Here is a 24,674-nt window from a genome sequence, read left to right on the forward strand (position 1 = left end):
GAAGGAGTTATTAAGCATGAGTACGAAAATGGGAAAATTTCCGTGTGTGGCAGGCAGGGGGTGATGGGGTGAGGAGGTAATGAGGTTAACACTTAAAAATGTTCTCGGTTTTCTTAAGCATTCGGAGATGAAAATCACTGATTAAAGGTAGGGTACTGGAAAGAATTATGCAGGGGGTTTAGATAAAATATTGAAGATCTGGATGGAATTTAAGGAAACTGAAAGGGACAAATGACCAGACAGGTGAAAGAATTAATCAGCATTCAAATCTTATGTAGATTTCAAAAAACAATTTCAAACATAACCCCTTCCATGAAGCTTTTCTTAATTTTCTTAACCAAAGGTAATTTTCCCTCCTTGGAACCTTTGCTTCTATTGCTCATAATGGTTTGTTTCCACTGTAAAAATTGATGCATTTCTTCTCTTTATCCCAGTAGCTAGACTGTAAGCATTCTGTGGGTACTTATCTGTGTGTCACAGGGTTAAAAACAGTACTTTACAGCATACAATTTAGAATCTTACTACCGTTTTAAAAAAGAGCATAATTTAAATACTAAAAGAACATATGAGACAGTAACTACTAAGGTGAGAGGACTACTGAAGGCCTCACAGAGAACACAGACCTGAGCTAGGTCTGGAAAGGAAGAGAAAGCACAACTTGAACAGGGGAAGTGTAAAAAGTAAAGTGCCTCAAGGATTGGTTTTAACATTTTATACATGGTAACAGCTGTTTACAAATAACACTAAGCTCTCCCATTAATAAAGAAGTTTTGCAAATGAGCAAAACAAGACTTACTACAATGTGTGGGTGGGGAAAAAAGTGGTGGTTTTAATGTGAATACGTTCAAATTCATCCAAATCATGTATAAAATATATTCTAGTAAACCAATTAGAAAATAGAGGAAAACTACATTTTTACTGGATGACAGAAGAATTCAGACAGATTCATATCTAGTTGAACAATCACTGACAAGTACAGATCTTTAGTGACAAGGCTCAAATTTCATCAAAGCACAGATGAAGTCCTAAGAAAGAAGACTTACTAAGTTCTAAAGATAAAACGGAAAGAGATAGCTTTTAACACTGTATGAAATCTATTTCAAATACTTACTATTTAAAAAAACTTGGCTTTCACCATCCTGGATGTAGCGAGGGGAACATCCATCTTGCCTTTTGCCCTGGTACATTTTTCTTTGCAATCAGGTAAATGACCCTCAGTCCCAGATCTTAAAGGAGTGCAGAAGGTAAGAACCTGGGACATCTTGCCCCCTTAGGACCTCTGTTCCCTGACCAAGAAACAAAAACTAACCTCCTAGTACCTCATACTTTTCGGAGCTGTACTCCCAACAGCCTACCCCAACTCTATTTGCAGCCTGAATCCTAGCTAATTACAGGCTTCTACACCTCCTTCTTGCCCACTAGCAACAGGAGGAAAACACAACAGGCTCAAGCTGAACAGTAAGTGGCAAGGCACAATTCTGAGCAGAACTCTTTCAATTCTAAAGAAACTATACAACTGACATGTCAATTATGGCACAGACAAGAATTATAGATCTAGATAACACTCGGAGCACTAGTCTGTAAGTACTCTATCTTGACCACATTTCAGAGGTCAAACAAAAACAGCCATAGACAATGTGAGTAAATGGGCATGGCTGTGTTCCAATAAAACTTTATTAAAAAAACTGTAGGTAAGGCAGTAGTTTACCAACCTCTGGTCTAGAGAGTCATAATTAGGTTTGGTTTTGGTCAGTTCTAACAATACACTGGATACAACATTTTATCTTCATGTTTAAAACAGAAATACACACCTACATATGATCAAAATTATATAAGAAATTCATAAAGGAAAGCCTGGGAGGAAACAGTAAAATAAAATGTAAATAGTAGTACGGATGGCCAAACTATGGGTCATTGGTCATAGAGTATCACCATAAAAAAAAAGTTTAAGAAACTGTAGAAATTATAAAATGGAAAATAAAATGGATTAATAAACAAGTAATTTAAGCTTATGGTAACTGTTCTAAAGAAAATAAACAGGGTACTGCCCATGTTAGAGAGAATCTGAAGAGAGCATAGAAAGAGAAAACATCTCCGAAGAGGGGACATTTTATAGGAGACATTTATGCTGAGATCTGAAAGACGATGAAGTTGCTCAAGAAAAGAGCTGATGGAAGAGCATTTATCCAGAGCTCATAAGCAAGCAAAGGTGTTGATGAGAATGAAAGAAACTGACAAGTGTTCTGGGAAAATAAAGGAGACTAATGGAACAATGAGCAATGGGGAAATGGTTTTAATAAGACAAAAAAGAAGAGACATCTCATTGCAAAGTAAGATGTCTCCAAACAAGGCAGGACCAGCTTCATCAAACAGGGATGGCAGAAAGGGCAAGGAAGGTTCAGAAGACTTTGAGAATTCTGGGACCTCAGGACGGTATCTAAACTTACCAGCGTCCCCATTCCAATTCTCATGATCTCCCTCTTCCTCAATCATTGTACTTTCACACAAGAGACCTTTTGATTTTTATTTAAGCTCCCTGGTCCTCTGATCCTTGAATCAAGAATTTCTAAGATTGTCATTTTCTTTCTTTATGTTCTCCAGTATAGTCAGAACAGCCAGCCCACCCACACTTCTTATACTCCTCCTCCCCAGAAACGTCTTGTACGATAGCTCCTTTGTCTCTGTTTTGCCTTCAATAAGCACTTCATTTTACATAACCACAAGTTAAGTAAGTTAACTGTTTACTTGCAGCTTTGTTAATCTGAAAAACTTCAGTTGGGTTAAGCCACTGAGATTTGAGGGTCGGTTTGTAATTACAACATAGTGCAGACACTAATAATAAAGAGGTCTATAAAAAAATCTTTCCCTATTCTGGTAACTCAGAAACACTCTAAGTCAAATTCACTGCCATTTAAAATGGTTAAGGGCTAACTTCGCTATATAAATTTATAGAGGCGTAAGATTTACATACATACATATATAGAATGTGAAAATAAAAGAAGTTCTTGATAAGAATATTTGACTTACAGTGTGAGCACATTTCCAAAGGATAACTTGCCTCATTTCCCTGGAGGAAAAAAAAAAAAAATTAGTCATAAAATTGGCACAAATGTCTTTAAAAGATTGAACTTAAATATTCTGAGTCACAAAACATCGGGAAATAAGCCATAAACGAAATGTGTCTAGATCTATAAATATTTTTGATGAAAAAATTATACAGTATGATAGAAAGAGCTCTTGCATTAAACAGGCCTGAGTTGTGGCCCTGTCACTTAAGATTTATGCAAAGATTTGATTAAAATTTATTTTAAATATTTTTAACACCCTAAACATACTGTATATCAAATTTTAACACACTACAGACTGTCAGTGCACTAAGCTGTCTTGCTGGATGAACTCATTTTTGGGTAGAGCTCAGAATAAAGCTTCTCCTGCCATTTCTATTTAATTGAAGAGTTTACTGAGACTGCAAAGCTGTTAAGAAAACAAAAATCCTTTTATACCTGCATTGAAACAGAATGTTCTGTACGCTATGCAACAAAAATAAGAAAAATATTAATAGGAAGGTAGGTCCAATGTAAGACAGCCAGCCACTTGAACTCCAAATTTTTCTTTTCATGAGAAGTCTTATCTCATGGATAAACTCTAATATAATTCGCCTGAACTCCTAATTTACAAAAAGTTTACTTAAAAGTGCTCTAGAAAAACTACAGACCTGACCCAATGCCTACATTTAAAATTCTTGATGACTGCGTCCAGGGAGGTCAAGTAAGCTGGTGAAAGATCACACCATTTGATTAGCAATGGAACCAGAAGTAGTTCTAAATCTAAAACTGTAAAAATTCCAAGTATAACAGACTCACACAAAGTAAAAATCATGAAGAAAATCTTTTTAAAAGTCTACAGAGTTTAAAGTAATACAAATTGAATTTTTAAAGTTCAACAACAGATTGACTATACCATGCATCCTATATCCCATCTATCTAATCTTGACCCTGTCTAGCAGCAAGTGTACAATGGGATTAACATTTAAATATTGATATTTGAATATACCTATGTATCCTAAGAAGTTATTGAGTGCCGCCTGAAATAAGAAGTACCATTTTAGTGTGGCTGGCTAGCTTTTAAACTCTTAAAAGTATCTCTTATTCTGAGTAAACTTAAGGTCTGAGAAAAGTTTATCAGTAAATTAGCATCTTTAATTCCTACCTTGCTGACAATAATTAGTCTTTTCCTTGAAAATTATAGCAGATAATTTAACTGGTTAATCTAGTTTTAGGTCACTTTAAACATCAAACATATATTAAAACAGAGACAGGAGTAGCAAACATTAATAAAAATGACATTATTAATTAGCAGAGATGGAGTTCTACTTATTTTGCACCTTACTTAATTGACCTTAAGATTCTTACCATGATTCCTATCTTTTACTGTCTCACATATTCTTTCATGTCTAAATTTTTTAAATACCCTTTAAAAAATATTATTCCAGGGCTTCCCTGGTGGCTCCCTGGTTGAGAGTCCGCCTGCCGATGCAGGGGACAAGGGTTCGTGCCCCAATCCGGGAAGATCCCACGTGCCCCGGAGCGGCTGGGCCTGTGAGCCATGGCCGCTGGGCCTGCGCGTCCGGAGCCTGTGCTCCGCAACGGGAGAGGCCACAACAGTGAGACGCCCACGTACCGCAAAAAAAAAAAAAAAAAAAAAATTAATCATAAAAATACTCAATCCAAAAAAAGGCAGATAAATAGGAAGGATCAAAAATCAAATGAGGAAAAAAATACAAAGTAACTAGCAAGATGGTAGATTTAAATCCAAGCATTTTGAGAATTATATTAATTATGTTCAACGTAAATGGTCTAATAACTCCAATTCAAAGAAGATACAACTATATACTATCTAAACGAAGTCTACTTTACAGATAGGCTGAAACTAAAAAGACAGGAGGAGATATACCACACAAGTAATAATCAAAAGAAAGATACAGTGGCTAAGAATACTGGACAATGTAGAATTCAGAACAAGGAATATTACCAGGGATAAAGAGGACTATTTCATAACCTTAAAAGAGTCAATTCATTAGGAAGATGTAACAATCCTAAATATATTGTGATATATAATGAGAAATATCCTAGCACAAGAGCTCCTTAGAATGTCTCAAGTGTGGAGAGCTATAAAGATTTCTTTTGTTATGTTAATGAGGTGACTATAGGAAAGGACTAAAGGTAGGGGTTGGTGGCCAGGAGAACCAATCGTGTGATTAGAGGTTGGACCTTCCAGTCCCACCTTCCAATCTCTAGGGAAGAGAGATAGGCTGGGGGTTAAACCATTTGCCAATGATTTAAGCTGGGCTGGAGACTGAGCTCAATCACCACTGATAGTGATTTAATCAATCATGCCTATCTAATGAAGCCTCCAGAAAAACCAAAAGGATGGGTTGGAGAGCTTCTTGGTTGGGGGGCATGTGGAGATGCAGGGAGACTGGAGCACCTGGAGAGGGCATGGAAGCTCCACACCCCTTCCCATGCACCTTGCCCTAGACATCTCTTCCATCTGGCTGTTCCTGAGTTACATCCTCTTATAGTATGTCAGTGATCTAGGCAGTAAAATGTTTCTCTGAGTTCTGAGTGGCACTAGCAAATTACTCAAACTCAAGGTGGGGGTTGTTGGAACCTCCAATCTATAACCGGTTGGTCAGAACTTCAGGTAACAACCTGGACTTGCAATTCGCATCTAAAGGAGCGGGGGAGGGGGCAGTTTGTAGGACTGAGCCCTTAACCTGCGGAAGCTGATGCTATCTCTAGATAGTGTCAGAATTGAGTTGAATTGCAGGACACCCAGCTGCTATCTGAGAATTCTGTGGATGTGTAGGGAAAAATACGTTGTAACTGGGTCCCAGAACCCTTTCATATATAGTTATCCCTCAGTATCTACAGGGAATGGGTTCCAGGACCCTGGCAGATACCCAAATCCATGCATTCACTTGGATCATGTAGTATCGATGCTACAGTATTTATTGAAAAAAATCCCTGCATTAGTGGACTCACACAGTTCAAACATCTGTTGCTCAAGGGCCAACTGTATATACTTAATAACAGGGCTTCAAAATTAAATGTGTCAAATACAGAGAACTGAAAGTTAAACAGACAGTCATATTTGGAGATTTTAACATTTCTCTCACAGTAAATAACAGAAAATAAGTAGACCAAAGGAAAAAATAAGTTGTGGAAGATCAGAACAACACACTATCAACCAAGATGTCCTAAAACAACAAAATATTCTTTTCTACTGCACACGAACATTCACGAAGACAGACATTATTCTGAGCCTAAAAAAAAGTCTCAATAAACTTTAAAGGTTTGAAACCATACAGAATATATTTTTTCATTACAATGGAATTAAGCAAGAGAGGTATTTAGAAACATCCAAATATTTGAAAATGAACAACACAATTCTAAATAACCCATGAGTCACAGAAGAAATGATGAGAGAAATCAGAAAATATTCTGAACAGAGTAAAAACGGAAGCTATCAGAATTTAAAGGATGCAGGTTAAGCAGTCTTTTGAGGAAAATGCTATTACAAGGGAAGTCCAAAACCCAGTGATCTGTTCCCACCTTGAAAAGCTAGAAAAAGAATAAATTAAACCCAAGGCAAGGGGAAAAAGAGAAAAAAAAAGCAGAAATTAATGAACTAAAAAATGGACAAACAGAAAGAAAAATCAGTAAAACCAAAACTCATTTTTTGGAAAAGGTCAATAACTAACACCCCAGGCAAATCACTAGAGATTTTACAGACATTAAAAGAAAAATAAATGGATATTCAAAAAAAGTATGAAAATAAAATTTATAACTTAGATGAAATGGACAAGTTTCTTGAAAAATAAAATCTACCAAAACTGACTCAAGAAAAAAATAAAGTTGAACAGCTCTATTGCTATTAAAATAAACTGAACTGGAGTTTAAAAAGAACACACAAAACCTTCTTAACAAAGAAAACTAAAGACTTTGATGGCTTCACTGGTCAATTCTATCATATATTCAAAGTCTGAAAAACATACCAATCCTATACAAATTCTTCAGAAAGCAGAAGGGGAAGGAATAGTTCTAACTCATTTTATGAGGCCAGCTTACCCTGACAGCAAAATCAGACAGTGCCATTACAAAAAAGAAAACTCTACTCCAATATTTCTTCATGACCATGGATGGAAAAATCCTTAACAATATTTGATGAAATTAAATCCAGAAAAATATTTTAAAGAATAAAAATCATGACCAACTGAGGATTATCCCAGTAATGCAAGGTTGGTTTAATATTCAAAATTAACATGGTTCATTATACTAACAGAATAAAAAATGCCATACCTATGGTCATCTCAACAGATAGAATAAAAGCATCTGACAAATTTAAATACCCCTTCGCAACAAAACAAGAACTCAGTAAACTAAGAATCTTCCTCAGTCTATAAAGGCTATCTACAAAAAGCCTACAGCTAACATCATACTTAATATCGTGAAGGAATGCCTTCTCCCCAAGATCAGGAACAACATAAAGTTATCTGCACCAGTGCAATAAGGCAAGACAAAAGAAATAAAAGACATACAGATTGGAAAGAGGAAGTTAAACTGCCTTTACTTGCAAATGACATCATTGTACATGTAGACAAATCCTAGACAAACTACAAAAAAGCTATCAGAACTAATAAATGAAACAAGGTCACAGGATACAAGGTCAATATATAAAATCGAATGTACTTCTACATTCTGCAAGCAATGAAAAATGAAATTAGGATCCCGTTCACTTAGAAAATCATCAAAAATACAAAATATTTAGTAAAATATGTGCAAAGATTGTACAATGAAGACCATGAAACATAACTGAGAGAAATTCAAGATGATCTAAAAAAACAGAAAGCTATATCATGTGCATAGATCAGAAGACTCATTAAGATGGCAATTCTTCCCATACTGATTAACAAATAAAAAACAATCCCAATTAAAATCCCAGTAAAATATTTTATAGAAGTCAATACACTGATTCTAAAATGTATATGGAAATGCAAAGGATATAAACAGCAAACAAGCTGAAAAAGAAGAACAATGTTGAAGGACTTAAAACTTGAAGAATTATTATAAATCTAAAGTCATCAACAGAGTAACAGTGGTACAAGAGTAGACATAAAGTTCAATGGAGCAGAATAAAATGAAAAAAAAAATACATAAACACCCAGAGTCAAGTGATATCTAACAAAGATGTCCAGGTAATTCAGTGAGGGAAAACCTCTGCAACAACTGATGCTAAAACAAATGGATAGCAGTATACAAAAGAAAAAAAAAGAAAACCCCCCCCCAAAGATCTGAATAGATATTTTACAACAAAAGATACATACATAACAAATAAGCACACGAAAAGATGTTTCACACCATTAGATATTAGAGAAATGAAAATTTAAACTACAATGTGATACCACTACATGTGCAACTAGTGTGTGTTTGTGTGTGGCTAAAACTTAAAAACAGAGATACCAAGTGTTACTGAAAATGTAGAACAAATGGTTGTGTGCTGCGCAGAATCCCAGGATGTCCTGAAATTTCCAGCCTCTGGTATATAAACATCTCCCAGTTATTCAAACACTAATCTAGGTACGCTGCAAAGTGATTTTGTATATGTAATTAAGGTTCCAAAACAACTGATCTTAGGATAAGATTATTCAGGTTGATCTGTTCTAGTCATAAGAGCCTTTTAAAAAGAGAGAGGGGAAGTCAGAGATTCAAAGCCAAAGAATTCAACACCAGGGAGATGGAGTGAGTCTCTAAGAGCTGAGAGTGGCCTCCAGCTGACAGTGAGCAAGGAAACAAAGATCTCAATCCTACAACGGCAAAGAACTGAATTCTGCCAATAACGTAAATAAGCTTGGAAACAGAATCTTCCTCAAAACCCCCAGATAAGAACTCAGTCTGGATGTCAGCCCTGTGATCCCTGAAGACCCCATGCTAAATTTCTGACCTACAGAACTATGAAACAATAAATAGGTGCTGTTTTAAGCTACTAGGTTTTTGGTAATTTGTTACTCAGCAATAGAAAACTACCACCCAGACATACAGTACATGTAGCTAAAAGGAAAATGTTGACATATCAAGTGTCAACTAAAAATGAAACTCTTATACATTGCTGGTGGGAACTAAAATGAAAACATGGCCACACAAAGATTTGTACTCATATGTCCATAGAAGCTTTATTGTTAATAGCCTAAACAAGACACAACCTAAATGTCCATCAGCTGTCAAATAGATAATACTGTGGTGTATCCAAACAACGCAGTGCTACTCACTAATGAATAGGCAAAGACTACTGATACACATAACATAGATAATTCTCAAAAGTTACGTTAAAAGAACGCAGATACAAAAGGTTATATGCAGCATGATTCCATTTATAAATCCTAGAAAAGGCAAACTATAGTTACTGAAAGATCAGGGGTTGCCACGGATCGGAGGGTGAATGCAATGGGGTACCAAGTAACATCTGAGGGTAACAGAAATGTTCTACATCTTGATTGTGGTGATGCTTAAAAAACTATATACATTTATCAGGACACATTAACTGTACACATGAAATTGGTAAACTTTATTATATGGCAAGTTATACCTCAATAAAGGTGATTTTTATAACTTAATAAGGAGTCCCAGGTATAATGGAATTGTTTCAGAACACATAAATTTAAGTCTCTAGTTAAGATAAAAATCTTATCACTTCTTAAAAAATAATAATATAGTTTCCAGTCATGCTATTATTCCAAAACCATATGGGATCTTTAGTTTCATAAGACACATATGCATTTCAAGATAACAAATTATATATTTTTCAGATTATCTTGTAGTATCATGAGGAACCAGAAACTATTTATTAGTAATCTTGACCCTTATAATTTTTTTCATCTGTTATTTAGTCCCTTTCTCAGATTATAAAGTCCAGGATGGCAACAATCTCTTATTATCTTTTTATATCCCTAGCCAGATTTAACATTATCCTAAATTTACTGAAGGAAGAGTTTTACAGGTGCATGTAAAAATCTACATAGCCTTAAAAAACTTGGTTTAAGTGGAATTTTAAGCATCAATGTGTTGAACAGTGAGCCTGTCACTTTGAGGAAAATAACTGACACATGAAACATGAAATATAGAAAACCTCAGCAAAGAAATAAAAGATATAAAAAAGAACCAAATAGCAATTTTAGAACTGAAAAACAATAATTGATACAGTAACGCAGTAAGTAAACTCAACAGAATAGAGCTGACAGAGGAAACAGTCAGTAAACTGGCAGATGGAGGAAAACAAATTACCCAGTCTGAACAACAGAAAGAAAAAAGACTGAAAAAAATAATCTACAGAGCCTCAGGGAACTGTGCGACTATAAAAAAGATTTAACACTTGTCTTCTACTTCTGAGAATAAAGAATATCTGTTTTAAAAGTTACTAAGATGGTCTGATTTTATCCTAGAAAAAAAACTGATTTGTGGTAATTGGCAAACTTTGTCTTTCAGCAAATAAAGACATTTGGATTGATTCTAACTTTTTCCTCAAGTCCATATTATTCAGCATTTTAAAAATAAATTTATTATGCTTATCAATTTTGGTATACAAAAAAATCAGTAAGAATATGAAAATATGTTCTAAAGAAATTTTCTGGCAAAGAAATGAAAAAAATATTTTTGGATCTTTTTATCTCATTTTGTTTAGAGTTTCTTTGATCTTAAAGTGTCAAGATGTGAGAAAACCAAAATAAATTTTATAGATGCATACTGTAAAGTTTAGAATATTTTCAAAGGGCATGCTGTCAGAATATTTAGACATTCATCTTTATCTAGCAGACTTTAAGAAGTGACAGCATTGTCTTATTTGGTTATAGACTCTCCTTGTGAAGTATAAATATTATTTCAGTAATAAGAGTAACTGCTTGCTTATCTGAAGTGCATATAAATGCTTAAAAGATAAAAGTGAGCATCAAGGAAAGTAAAAATCTAAAGTTTTTTAATAACTGAAATTTTAAGAATTTGATTCTCCCAATACACCATTAAGGATAAGGTAGGTTTTTATAAATGTTCCTTATCTGAGTTAGCTCCTCCTAAGTATCTTTTTCCTAAATGTTTTTTTTTCAAATTATGAATGGGTCCTGAATTTTATCAAATGCTTTTTCTTCATCAACTGATATGATCATGTAATTTTTCTTCTTTAGCATGTTAATATGGTGTATTAGTTGATTTTCAAATAGTGAAGCAGCCCTGCTCCATCCCTGCCTGCAATGAGCCATAAATTCTATTTGCTTATATTTTGTTAAGGACTTTTGCATCTACATTGATATAGTAATACTGACCTACAGTTTTCTTCTTGGGATTTTTTTTTTTTTTTTTTGTATCAAGGCAATAGGGCTAAACTACCTAATTCATATTGGGTGAGATGTGGTGGTCTGTATTTTTCAAGAAACTGGTCCATACATCAAAGTTGTCAAATTTATGTTTGTAGGGCTTCCCTGGTGGTGCAGTGGTTGAGAGTCCACCTGCCGATGCAGGGGACATGCGTTCGTGTCCTGGTCCGGGAAGATTCCACATGCAGTGGAGCGGCTAAGCCCGTGAGCCATGGCCGCTGAGCCTGTGTGTCTGGAGCTCCGCAACGGGAGAGGCCACAACAGTGAGAGGCCCGCGTACCGGGAAAAAAAAAAAAAAAAAAAGATTTTTAAAATTTATGTTGGTAGAGTTGTTCATAGTATTCCCTTTATTATCTTTTTCATATCTGCAGGGTCTATGGTGATACCTTTCTCTTTTTTAAAAATTTATTATTATTACTTTTTGGCTGCATTGGGTCTTCGTTGCTGCGCGCAGGCTTTCCCTAGCTGCGGCGAGCAGGGGCTACTCTTCACTGCAGTGCATGGGCTTCTCATGGTGGTGGCTTCTCTAGTTGCAGAGCACAGGGTCTAGGCACACAGGCTTCAGTAGTTGGGGCTCGCGGGCTCTAGAGCACAGGCTCAGTAGTTGTGAAGCACAGGTTTAGTGCTCCGCGGCATGTGGGATCTTCCCGGACCAGGGCTCAAACCCATGTCACCTGCCCTGGCAGGCGGAATCTTAACCACTGTGACACCAGGTAAGTCCAATACCTTCTATTTCATTCCTGATACTGATAACTTTGTTTTTTCTTTAATTTCTCTCAGTCTTGCTAAAAGTTTGTCAATTTATTGATCTTTTTGAAGAACCAGCTCTTTCATTGATTTCCTTTACTGTTCTGTTTTCAATTTCACTTTTCTTTATTCCCTTCCTTTGGGTAGATTTTTCTTTCTTTTTGGTTCTTGAGATAGAAGCCCTCTTTCTTCCTCTCTCAGGAATCCAATGAGACAAGTGTTAAATCTTTTTTATAGTCCCACAGTTCCCTGAGGCTCTGTAGATTATTTTTATCAGTCTGTTTTCTTTCTGCTGTTCAGACTGGGTAATTTCTTTTCCTCTATCTGCCAGTTTACTGATTCTTTCCTCTGTCTGTTGAGTTTACACACTGCATCAGTTTACACACTGCATCACTGTATCAATTATTGTTTTTCAGTTCTAAATTGCCATTTGGTTGTTCTTTATATCTTCTATTTCTTTGCTGAGGTCTTCTTTATTTCATGTGTCAGTTATTTTCCTTGAAATGACAGCCTCACTATTCATTTTTGAGAACGTGTCTGTCAAATACTCAAGTGTGAAGGACCAGATTTTGTCAGTTGTTTTCAAGCAATTTTGGTGTTCTATGAAAAAGATAGCTACTTCAGCTTAAAAATCACATAAGTGCTTGTTTTCCCTTAAAACAACCACCATAAATGACATACGCAGAAGTGATGATTTATACATATCATTTCGTCATACAGGGTATTAAAGATACATGTAGTGGTTAGATTTGATAAAATTAATACTTTTTACTGCTTTACCAAGGATATTGTGAAACTGGTATTTTTTAAAACTGCAATTGCATGGCAGTGAATACAATGATTACTGGTACAGTACAGTGTCACTGTTCTGATTCATGCTAAGGTATCAGCAGTTTTACCAGCCAGCGCTTTTGCACCATCAGTGCAAATGTAAACAGAGTGGATTAAACAAATATTATTTTTGTGTTATAATGAAAACATTTTGACCTCATGGACCCCCTGAAAGAGCCTTGGGGATTTCCCGGGTATACATGGACCACTCTGAAAACTACTGATCCAATCCAAAGATCATATTTAAATTTTGCAAATCGAGAGTATTAGCATTTGAAGAGAAATTCACCAGTGAAAAAGAAAGCAATCCAATACAGCAACAAAACCAGTAGACTATGGATCTATTTTCTATTTGTTCTAATACTTTATTATGGTTCCATAATAATATTCTATATTATTCTACAATACATATGTCCCAATAGCATTCTTTATAGAAAAAAGAAATATTGGATCATGTATTGTATTCAATAGTCATGTCTCTCTTTAGCATACTTTAAGTCGGAACAATTCTTCAGTCTGTTTATATCTTTCATGACTTGGGTCCACCGCATCGGCAGGCAGACTCTCAACCACTGCGCCACCAGGGAAGCCCCCTTCAACATTTTTTACTTTGCTTCCTCCTGCAGGGAAAGATTTCTTTTTCCTTCCTATCTATATGTACTTAGGTATTTCAGTATGGACTTAATGGATTTTATTTCAATGGGTTATAATCTTTTATCATTATCTAATTTGATGTTTAAATTGTCCCACATTTGGCCAGTGGGAACCTTCCCCTTCAGGCTGGTTCCTGTGTCCTTTTAATATATTCCCATCATTCTATGGGCCTTCCTAACCTTCTGGCACAAGACGTTCCAAGCATACATTGTACTTTCCCTGCCCCAGTCCTGAAATCAGCTATTTCTCCAAGGAGCCCAAGATTCTTTTAGTGGAGAATGGTTAATGGTACCACTTGATGAAGAAAAGTTCTTAATTTTAATGCAGTCTAACTTATTTATCTCTTATTTTACACTATGACTAATTCATAACACACCAGATTATTCTTTTACTGAGCTGCCTGAATATAAATATAGCTTTACTATATGAATTTGTAACTGTTTATATTGCTTTATTAATATTCTGAAATATTTTTCTGCACGTAAAGAGCCTGCTATTTATACCCTTTAACAGAACAATTAGTGAGGAGAGGGGGAAATGCCCATCCATGTGTCATACAACATGCTAGGCACGATCAAAGTATAAACACAGCAGATTCTCAAGTCCCCCAAACATACAATTTTGAAACTGTAAAGGGGCTACGGACATGCAGGTAGATATATCCAGCAAGTACAGAACCTGGGCTCAGGGGCCAGATCGTGACTAGAGATACGATTTTGGAAATATCAGCATACAGATAATAGCCTTCACCACTAAAAGGAGAGTCCATTAAAAAAGGGAAAATGAAATAAAAAATAGGAAAATACTAACACTTAAAAAATTATATGAGAAATTCACTAAGAATAAAGCAAATTATTAAATACAGAAAGAGAATCAGTAGAATACGGATCTATTTTAATAGTTTAATATTCCGTCATGGCTTTATCATAATCTATATTATTCCATAATGTTTTCTTAGACTATAATAGAGCATATATAGTATTTTGTTTCTATTATGGATCATATTCTTATATTGTTCTAGAAAGCATACAAGGAAAAATTGTAAGAGGGAGTTAAGAGTCATAAAGGAGACAAATAACAATTATTCCCATTTTGGGGTGTAGGTTCAGACTTTATAAAGTCATACTATTAAAAGCAAGGTGTAGGACTTCCCTGGTGGCACGGTGGTTAAGAATCCGCCTGCCAATGACCCCAGGGGACACGGGTTCAAGCCCTGGTCCGAGAAGATCCCACATACCACGGAACAACTAAGCCCATGTACCACAACTACTGAAGCCCACGTGCCTGGAGTGCACGCTACGCAACGAGAAGCCACTGCCGTGAAAAGCCCGCGCACCGCAACGAAGAGCAGCCGCTGCTCGCTGCAACTAGAGAAAGCTCGTGCGCAGCAACGAAGACCCAACACAGTCATAAATAAATAAATAAATACATTTTTTTTTTAAAAGGCAAGGTGTAACCTTAATTTGCTCAGTAACAACTCTTAGTTATGCAGATTGCTACACAAAGAGTAATTACCAACACTAGCCCTACAAAACTATCTCTAAAATGATCTTAATTGAGGGCTCTTTTCATCTGGTTTTATTCTAACAATGAAATTACTTTTCTTCAAATTAAGACAATTTACATGAAGTTCTAAAATCCTTCAGCTACTTTAAATGTACCAATCTAAATTTCAGTAACTACTTTAGCTCAAACTAAACATGCAATTGGGATTTTTTTTTAACTTTAGTTCTTTTAAAATTATTTATTATTTATTTATTATTTACTTATTTATGGCTGCACTGGGTCTTCGTTGCTGTGCATGGGTTTTCTCTAGTTGTGGCGAGAAGGGGCTACTCTTCATTGCGGTGCACGGGCTTCTCATTGCAGTGGCTTCTCTTGTTGCAGAGCATGGGCTCTAGATGTGCAGGCTTCAGTAGTTGTGGCACACGGGCTCAGTAGTTGTGGCTCTCAGGCTCTAGAGTGCAGGCTCAGTAGTTGTGGCACACGGGCTTAGCTGCTCCATGTCATGTGGGATCTTCCTGGACCAGGGCTCAAACCCATGTCCCCTGCATTGGCAGGCAGATTTTTAATTTCCTTTAGAATTATTTTATTAAATCATAAACGTACAACTGCTTCTTAACTCTACACACATACAAAGTTTTTCAAGGAATAACATTCTATCCTATTGCACTATGATCCTGGCTAATATTGTTTCAAAACTTTGAGAAAAACTGTTAAAAGTATTTCACATGTTACCACTTACACATTTAACATTATCTAAGAAGGAATGCTCCCTGTTGCAACAAAAAATAGAAATGAGGTTTTTCCTCTACTGGTAAAAAGGAAAATAAAGGGAAGAGTGAACAGGCTAGGGAAGCAGCCTGAAAGAGTTAATCAATCCTAGTTATCTTGTAACTGTTACTAGTCTGTATTATCTGTAACTAGATTTGTCCTTCACAAAGCTAACCTCTAACACTCTGACTCTGTGTGAATTACATCCTGCACCTAACTGCAGGCGGATTCTTAACCACTGCACCACCAGGGAGGTCCCTGCAATTGGGATTGACATGTACACACTGCTGATAAAATGCCTTTCCATGAAAACAAACAAACAAACTAAAAATGCAATACAATAAATGTTGTTACTCTGTCGAGTTCTAATAGATTTTTTTAAAGGTAAAAACGGATGGATCTAGAAAACAATCTTTAAAAGTTAGCTTTGTGAACATAAACATGGATGGAAAAAGGAAAGTTAACATCACAGAATACAAAAAAAAGTATTATGTGCTGGGTACTCTGTTAGAGACTTTATATACCTTCTCATTTATCCTCCCAACAATCTTCTGGGTAAATGGGATGTCAAGGTTAAACAGTTTGCACAAGGTCACACGGTTGGTAGTGGCAGAGATCAAATTTGAACTCAAGCTAATATAATTCCCATAGTATTCTTACCAATATATCATAAAGCCACACGCTTTCTGTATTATACAAGAGAAGAAGTAAGTTAGTGAAACTGTTTTCATCCCAACTTAGAACACTTAAATTCAAGTGGCTTGTTGCTGACAACTCACACAAAGCCATTTAAAAATGTGTTGTTCATATATCTAACACAGTAGTAACAATCACAGAAACATGACAATGAGAGGGTGTGAGATAGGTGGAGACAGCTGAGAAGAGGAGGAGTAAAGGGATGGAATACTTTACATGGAAACAAACTGTCCAACAACTTCTTGTAGAGAACAATACTAATTTGGTACTATATTTTAATTTAAAAACACACACAATCCCAAAACAAAACTCTAAAGTCATAGCATTTTCAGTAATTATAATTGAGAAAATAATCTCAAAACAGGAAATAAAGTCCTAGCTGTGGAAGAGTTCTGGATTATGGTAAGAGACCACCCTGCCTATGGCCATAGGATATAGTTTTAGTAGAGAGAAAGTATATGGGGTTATGGAGGTTAATGTTGCTAAAGCAAGGGTGTACATGAAGACAAAGTGATAGTGGAACCTAGAGGGACAATATGACACAGGTACTTAAATTCTGAATGAAAAACTGTAGTATCCAGAAAGATGTCAGATGTTAACAATGAGAAGAAATAAGGAAGGTTCAGTCAGAAGAAATGACTTTGCAGGAGAAATTAGAAGTAATAATCTGTTAGGTAGCCAAATCAGGCCTACCACCTCAAGTATTTTTTTTTAACTGAGATATAAGTAATTGACATATAACATTATATTAGTTTCAGGTGTATAACACAATGACTCGATATTTGTATATGTTGCAAAATGATCACCACAATAAGTCTAGTTAACACCCAACACCATATACAGTTAATAATTTTTTTTCTTATAATGGGAACTTTTAAGATCTACTCTCCCAGCAACTTTTAAATATGCAACACAGTATTAACTATAGTTGCCATGCTGTACATTACATCCCCATGAGTTGTTTATTTTATACCTGGAAGTTTGTACCTTTTGACACCTTTACCCATTTCCCCCACCCACCACCCCTTGCCTCTGGCAAACACCAACTCTTACCTGTTACGGGTAAGTTTGGTTTTGGGGTTTTGTTTCTGTTTCTGAGATTCCACATATAAGTGAGATAAGGTATTTGTTTTTCTCTGACTTATTTTAGCAAAATGCCCTCAGGGTCTGTCCATAATATTGCAAATGGCAAGACTTCCTTCTTTTTTATGGCTAATATTCCATTGCATATACAAATAGATATACCACAATTTCTTCATCCATCCATCCATGGACACGTAGATTGCTTCCATGTCTTGACTACTGTAAATGCTACAATGGATGGGGATGCATATATCTTTTTGAGTTAGTTTTTTCATTTCTTTTGAGTAAATACACGGAAGTGGGATTGCTGGATCATACAGTAGTTCTATTTTTAATTTATTAAGGAAACTCCATACTGTTTTCCATAGTGGCTGTCACAATTTACATTCCTACCAACAGTGCACAAGGGTCCCTTTTTCTCCATATCCTTGTCAACACTTGGTATCTCTTGTCTTTTTGCTAACAGTCATTCTAACAGGTGTAAGGTAATATCTCATTATGGTTTTGATTTGCATTTCCCTGATGATTAGTGATGTTGAGCACATTTTCATGTACCTGTTGGCTATCTGTACGTCTTCTTTGGGAAAATGTCTATTTAGATTCTCTGCTCATTTTTCAATCAGACTGTTTTTATGCTATTGAGTTGTATGAGTTCTTTATATATTTTAGATATTAACTCCTTATTGGGTACATAATTTGCAAATATTTTCTCTCATTTGGTAGGTCTCCTTCATTTTGTTGACGGTTCCCTTTGCTGTGCAGAAGCTTTTTAGTAGTCCCACTTGTTTATTTTTGTTTTTGTTGCCTTTGCTTTTGGTGTCATATCCAAAAAAATCACGGCCAAGACTGATGTCAAGGAGCTTATTGCCTATGTTTTCTTCTAGGAATTTTATGGTTTCAGGCTTTATGTTCAAGTCTTTAAACAATTTTGAGTTGATTTTTGTGTATGGTGTAAGATAGTGGTCCAGTTTTCCCAACACCATTTATTGAAGAGACTGTCCTTTCCCCCATTTTATATTCTTGGTTCCTCTGCCATAAATTTATTGACCATGGATGCATAGGTTTATTTCTGGGCTCTCTATTCTGTTCCATTGATCTATGTGTCTGTTTTTATGCCAACACTACAGATTTGTAAGGGTTTTGATTACTACAGATTTTGATTTGTTTTGATTACTACAGATTTGTAAGGGTTTTTTTTTTACATAATAGCTTTATTGAGATATAATTCATATACCATACAATTCAACCATCTAAAGTGTACAATTCAGTGGTTTTTAGTACATTGACAGAGCTCTGCAGCCATTACCACAATTAAATTTAGAGCATTTTCATCTCCCCCAAAACAAAGTCCATATCCACTGGCAGTCACTCCCATTTCCCAGCTTCACCCCAGCCATAGACAATCACTAATCTAACTTTCTGTCTCTTCTACATATTTGCCTATTTTGGATATTATATATTAATGGAATCATACAATATGTGTTCTCTTGTAACTGGTTTCTTTTACTCAGCAGAATATTTTCAAGATTCATCCATGTTGAAGCAAAAATCAATACATTTCTTTTTACGGCCAAATAATGCTTCGTTATATGGATATACCACATTTTATTTATCCATTCATCAGTTAATGGACATCTGAACTGTTCCCATTTTGGGGGCTATTCTGGAACATTTGTGTACGTGTTTTTCATTTTATGTCTTATGAGTATATACTTAGGAATGGAATTACCAGGTCTTATGGCAACTCCATATTTAACATTTTGAGGAACTGTTTTCTAAAGCAGCTACAACCATTTACATTCCCACCAGCAATGTTATGAGGGTTCCAATTTCTCCACATCTTCAACAGTTACCTGGTCTTTTTGATTACAGCCATGCTAGTGGGGTGTTAAGTGGTATCTCACTGTGGTTTTGATTTGTATTTCCCTAATGACTAATGATGTTGCCCATCTTTTCATGTGTTTACTGGACATTTGTTTGTCTTCTCTGGAGAAATGTCTATTCAAATCCTTTACCCATTTTTTAGTTGGGCTGTCTTTTTATTGTTTAGTTTTAAGAATTTGTTATATATTCTGGGCAAAAGTATCTTATCAGATCTACAATTTTGGTTATGGTAAACTTGGTACAGAAAATATTTGTGTTAACGAGGCTGACAACATGGGGTGGCAGCTATGTATTGGTGAGGGAAGAGGTACAGTATAACATCAGAAGCCAGATATAATTCTCACTGCCAATGTTCCCATCAAAAATCTGGGACTTTTGTTCCAAGTACCAAATAAAATATTGATGAGGCTGTTTTTAGTACTATAAGGCCTATCCTCTGGTGATGTAAAGTAAGCTAGCCAGCTAATAAAAACTCAGCTGCCTGAACAAGGAATTTGGTCTTTTTTGTGGTATGCAAGAAACATGAAAAACACAACGAGACCTAAGAAAGAACTTGCTATGAGACTTGCAAGAAAGTTTTTCCTTTCTAATAAAGAGAACTTGAGGAAGTGTCCCCTGCTCTTCCTCAGCCAGATGGTAGTGTCAAATTATGACAGCCCTCTCCTGACACGCAGAGCTGTAAAGTACACTGGACTTATGTCTCTGATGAAACTGATGAACTGCTAAACTACCCTGTAACTGTCTGGCTCTGGGCTTCTTATTCTGTGAAATAATACATTCCTTATTATTTAGGCCACTTTTAGATGGGAGGATACTGTTACTTGTAATCCAAAACATTCTGATACATTTTCTACTTTGTCAATAAGCACATTACTGGATGGACAGAGCTATACAGAAATTAGAATGAAGTGATTATGAAAGCTAGATCTGCCTAGAACACTACATACTAGTTTTCAGTAGTTTGATTTTTAAAAATGTAAACAGTATTTTGCACTTTATCAAACATCTTAGGTACTAACTTACCCAATACCAGAACTCTAAATCAGGCAGTCTGTGGCTATTTTACAGAGATATATATATATATATATAAAATCCTCCAGTATAGGTCTTCCAATTCTATATCCCATGTGTGTTCTACCACATCATAGTATGTCTCTTAGTATCAAATACAATGCATTAAAAGCAATATAATCAATAAACCATAATGGAAAAGAATATAAAAATAGTATGTCTATATGAGTAGTATAACTGAGTCACTTTGTTGTGCAGCAGAGAGTGGCACAACACTGTAAATCAACTACACTTCAAAAAAAAGCACCATAATCAACAACAAAATGATTGCAGTATTCTTTCAGCACTTAAATAACTGCTTGACATTATACAACTCTATGAGATGAGTAATGTGACTAAAATGAATAATAAAATGTCCAAAGAGCTGCTATATGTTAAGTTTAAACTGGGCAAGCAGAGTGACCAGAAGAAATCTAGCACCTTCTAATAGCTCTACTGAAGCACTTACAGTGTATTAAAAATTTTCCCTCTACATGCCTGACTCCATCTATGCTGTGAAGTCTCTGGGGCTATTTATTTTTTCCTGACATCTCTGCACCTAACACTATGTTTGACATATGTAGTATGTTTGCTAAATTAAGAAATCAAAGATTTAGAGTCTCAGCCCCCCTTTACCAGCTGTTCTAGAATACATCTAGAAAATGTTAAGATAAATCAGTTTAAGTAAACAAAATTAAACGTTCTTTATAAATTTTGAGTGTTATTTATGAAAAAGTTTGCTTACCATTTAACAAATGAAAGTAACACTCACATATAACTGACACTTTACTCAGATATGTAAAAAGAATCTTAAAGCATAAAAGAGTCCTATAACTTTTAGAATCAACAGCAATTTCCTTTTTGGTAGCTTTCCCGTTGTGCCTAACACACTTGTGCTTTCTAAGTGTTTATTCACAGGACTTTCAAAGACATCGCTATCCCTAGACGACAGATATAACTAATTCAGTTGCACCTCAGCTTCCCAAGCCACCAGGACAAGTGCCTACCTACCCATCCTGCATTCGCATTTACATTCCATGAGAGATACTACACAGGGAACTGGCTTTACCAAGATGAATAAAAATGCATGCTCTGCCCATGGCTTGGCAGAGGAGGCAATGACACACAATGAAATATGGGGTGTACTATAATGACAGTTACTTACAAATGGCCACTGATTGCCTGGAGGAGCTGGGAAATGCAACTGGGACAGGATCTTGATGTTTGCCAGACAGAGAAAGCAAGCGGAAGGACATTCAGATGGAAAAAAAAGTACATACAAAGGCACCAATAAGTAAAAAATGATGAGGCACTTGAGAACCAAGTAGTTTGACTTGGTTACAGCATAAGCCTGGCTAGAAATAAGGATCAGAACATGAGTGCCATGAAAAGGAGTTTAAATGTTTAATTCTGAAGATATGTCACTGTCTTTTAAATAAGGTAGTGACACTAGATTTCCTTTTCAGAAGAAAACCTAGTGGCAGTATGGAAGACAGAATGAAGAAGAACTTGGGAGGTAAAAAGAGCAAAGCCTCAAGTAGGCTATAGAAATAGTCCAGGTGAGAAATAAATGAAACTGCAATGATGCCAGTGGCAGCGGGGATAAAGAAGAATTTGACTCAAGAGATATTTGGGGATCTAAATAACAGGACACACTTACCATAACATGATACTTATGTTCCTGAAAAATCTCCATGTTCTTAAAACTACACATTAAAACAAACAGTCGCACATTAAAAATAACATGGCTTAAGGAAAAGAGTTGGAAGCAAGACACTCAAAACCTGTGCAACTCTGTAACCAGAGTATTAACAAAACCAACAAGAATCCTAATAAGCATATTAACATAGTTAAAGATGTGCTAAGTAACTAATAAGCCTGGCACTTTCTAAAGGCACAGCTCAAACAAAGTACAGCTGTCCCTCAGTATTCACAGGGATTGCTTCCAGGACCTGCCACAGACACCAAAGTCCGCAGATGCTCCAGCCCCATAGTCGGCCCTCGGTATCCACGGTTCGCATCTGCAGGTTCAACCAACCCCCACGCTCGCAGTACTGTAGTTATTGAAAACAATTCAAGTGTTAAGTAAGTAGACACACGTAGTTCAAACCCACGTTGTTTGAGGATCAAATGTAATAGAAAAAAGTGTAAAGGGTATTTGAAGCTAAGTTACAGAAACAAAGAAAAAATGCACAAACATCTGGGGGAAATGTGCAATAAATTCTTTCAACACAGATAAATGGCCAAAACCAGTCAAGAGGAAGAATGTGGTATATGGACAGAGTACACAGAACTCTGTTCTTCAGTAGCTTGCTGCTTTCACCTGTGTTGGTGTACTTTAGATTCAGCTGCCACTGCTTACGGCAGCAAGCATTGATATGCTGGGAACGCTGTTAAGTACATTTTCCTCTTTATGGGCAGTATGTGAGCCAGACTGGAATGCCTCAAAAGCCCCTCGAGTGAGTGACTAAGCCTCCCACCTCCAAACCAGGTCAGGAGGTGTTCTGTGTCATATTTTTAGTACAGACTGTAACTGATGATTGCTTTAGGTACTAGTGAAGGGGAGTAAAACATATACACCAGGTTTCCAGATAGGAGTGAATGGACAGATACTGTTTCTATTAAGAAAAATTAGGGAATAATGAAGCATGAATATGAAGATAATATAATGCATGTGGTTTTTGTTATGCTGAGTTTGAGGCGTCTTACAGACATCCTTATTTAGATAAATATCAAGTAAGCAGTTAGAACTCTGGACTAGAGAAGAAGAGAATGATGTGGGCTGAAACTATGAATCATCAGTACACAGGAGATGATGAAACTTTGAAAATAAACAAAGAATTCATGCATTTACTCAATTCACTCATTCAATAAATATTTATATAATATATACGAGCCTACACTGGCAGTTAGGGGGGTATAAGAGGGAAGAAGACAGCCATGATGCCCACTCCCACAGAACTCACATTATATCATGGGGAGACAGAAAACAGCCAAACACCCATAGAGCTAATTAATCATGTGCTACAAAGACATAAAAGGTACTAAAAGAGTATAACACAGGAACATGGCCTGACCTGGCATGGGGGTGGGAGGCTCAGTCACTTGAGGCACTTTGGAGGCATTCCAAACATAGTCCATGCAAAAGGCTCTGAGAGCAGAATAAACAGATGGAAAAACAAACATAGCATAAAATACTGAATAAACGTAAGGTTTAAGTGGCTATAGTATAGAGAAAGCAGAACATGGTGGAAGAAGCTGAAGTAAACAGCAAGTAGAACGAATGAAGTCTACAGGCTATGCTAAGGATTTAGTCTCTACAATGTATGAGATTTTAAATGGGAAAGTGATACAATCATATTTAAGAGGGCCCTGGACCAAAGCCAGATGAGAGGCAAGCAACAAAGATCAAAAATGGTCAGAGAGGTAGAGGAGCCACTAGCAGAAAACGTTACAAAAGCCAGAAGAGGAGAGAATTTTAAGAGTTCCCTACAAGGCCCAACATAACAAAGAAGTCAAGTAAGAAGAATGAAGAACCAAATACATTTAATGAGTGATTTCCAGACACTCTCTATTGTCACCACTATCTCAGGTGCTGCGATTCCCATTTTACACATGTACTAAACAAGGTCTAGAGTTTATAGCATTTGTTCAAGGTCACTTAGCTAGAAAATGGCAGAACCAGACTCTAACGTCAAATCTTCCCAACTCCCAACCTCATGCTGATAATTAGAAGAGTACTGCCAACATACTAAGTTTCAGTAAAATGCAGATGCGTTATCATTCTAGACCAGTGCTGCCTAACAGACATTCATGCAATGCTGGAAAGCTTCTGTATCTGCGCTAATGCAGTAACTACTAGCCATAAGCAGCTACTGAGCACTTGAAACGCAGATGTTGTGAAGAACTGAATTCACAATCTTATTTCATTTTAATTAAAGTTTAAATAGCCACATGTAGCTAGCAGCTACTGAACTGGACATCACAGATCTAGACTGTAGAAGACTGAAAAACAGAAAATAAGCAAATACAG

At 36.1% G+C, this 24,674-nt stretch overlaps 1 protein-coding gene across 1 annotated transcript in view; it reads right to left on the reverse strand.

Annotated features, from left to right (window-relative positions):
• PPP3R1 (protein phosphatase 3 regulatory subunit B, alpha) overlaps positions 1-24,674 on the reverse strand; it is a 59,161-nt gene that overhangs the window by 24,058 nt on the left and 10,429 nt on the right. The window contains exon 2 of the mRNA XM_082672876.1: positions 3,028-3,067. Within this exon, the coding sequence (XP_082529002.1) occupies positions 3,028-3,067 (40 nt within the window). The remainder of the gene's footprint in view (positions 1-3,027; positions 3,068-24,674) is intronic.

This window comes from Grampus griseus, assembly GCF_964374135.1.
Source record: "Grampus griseus genome assembly, chromosome: 15".
In the NCBI taxonomy this organism is placed as follows: domain Eukaryota; kingdom Metazoa; phylum Chordata; class Mammalia; order Artiodactyla; family Delphinidae; genus Grampus; species Grampus griseus.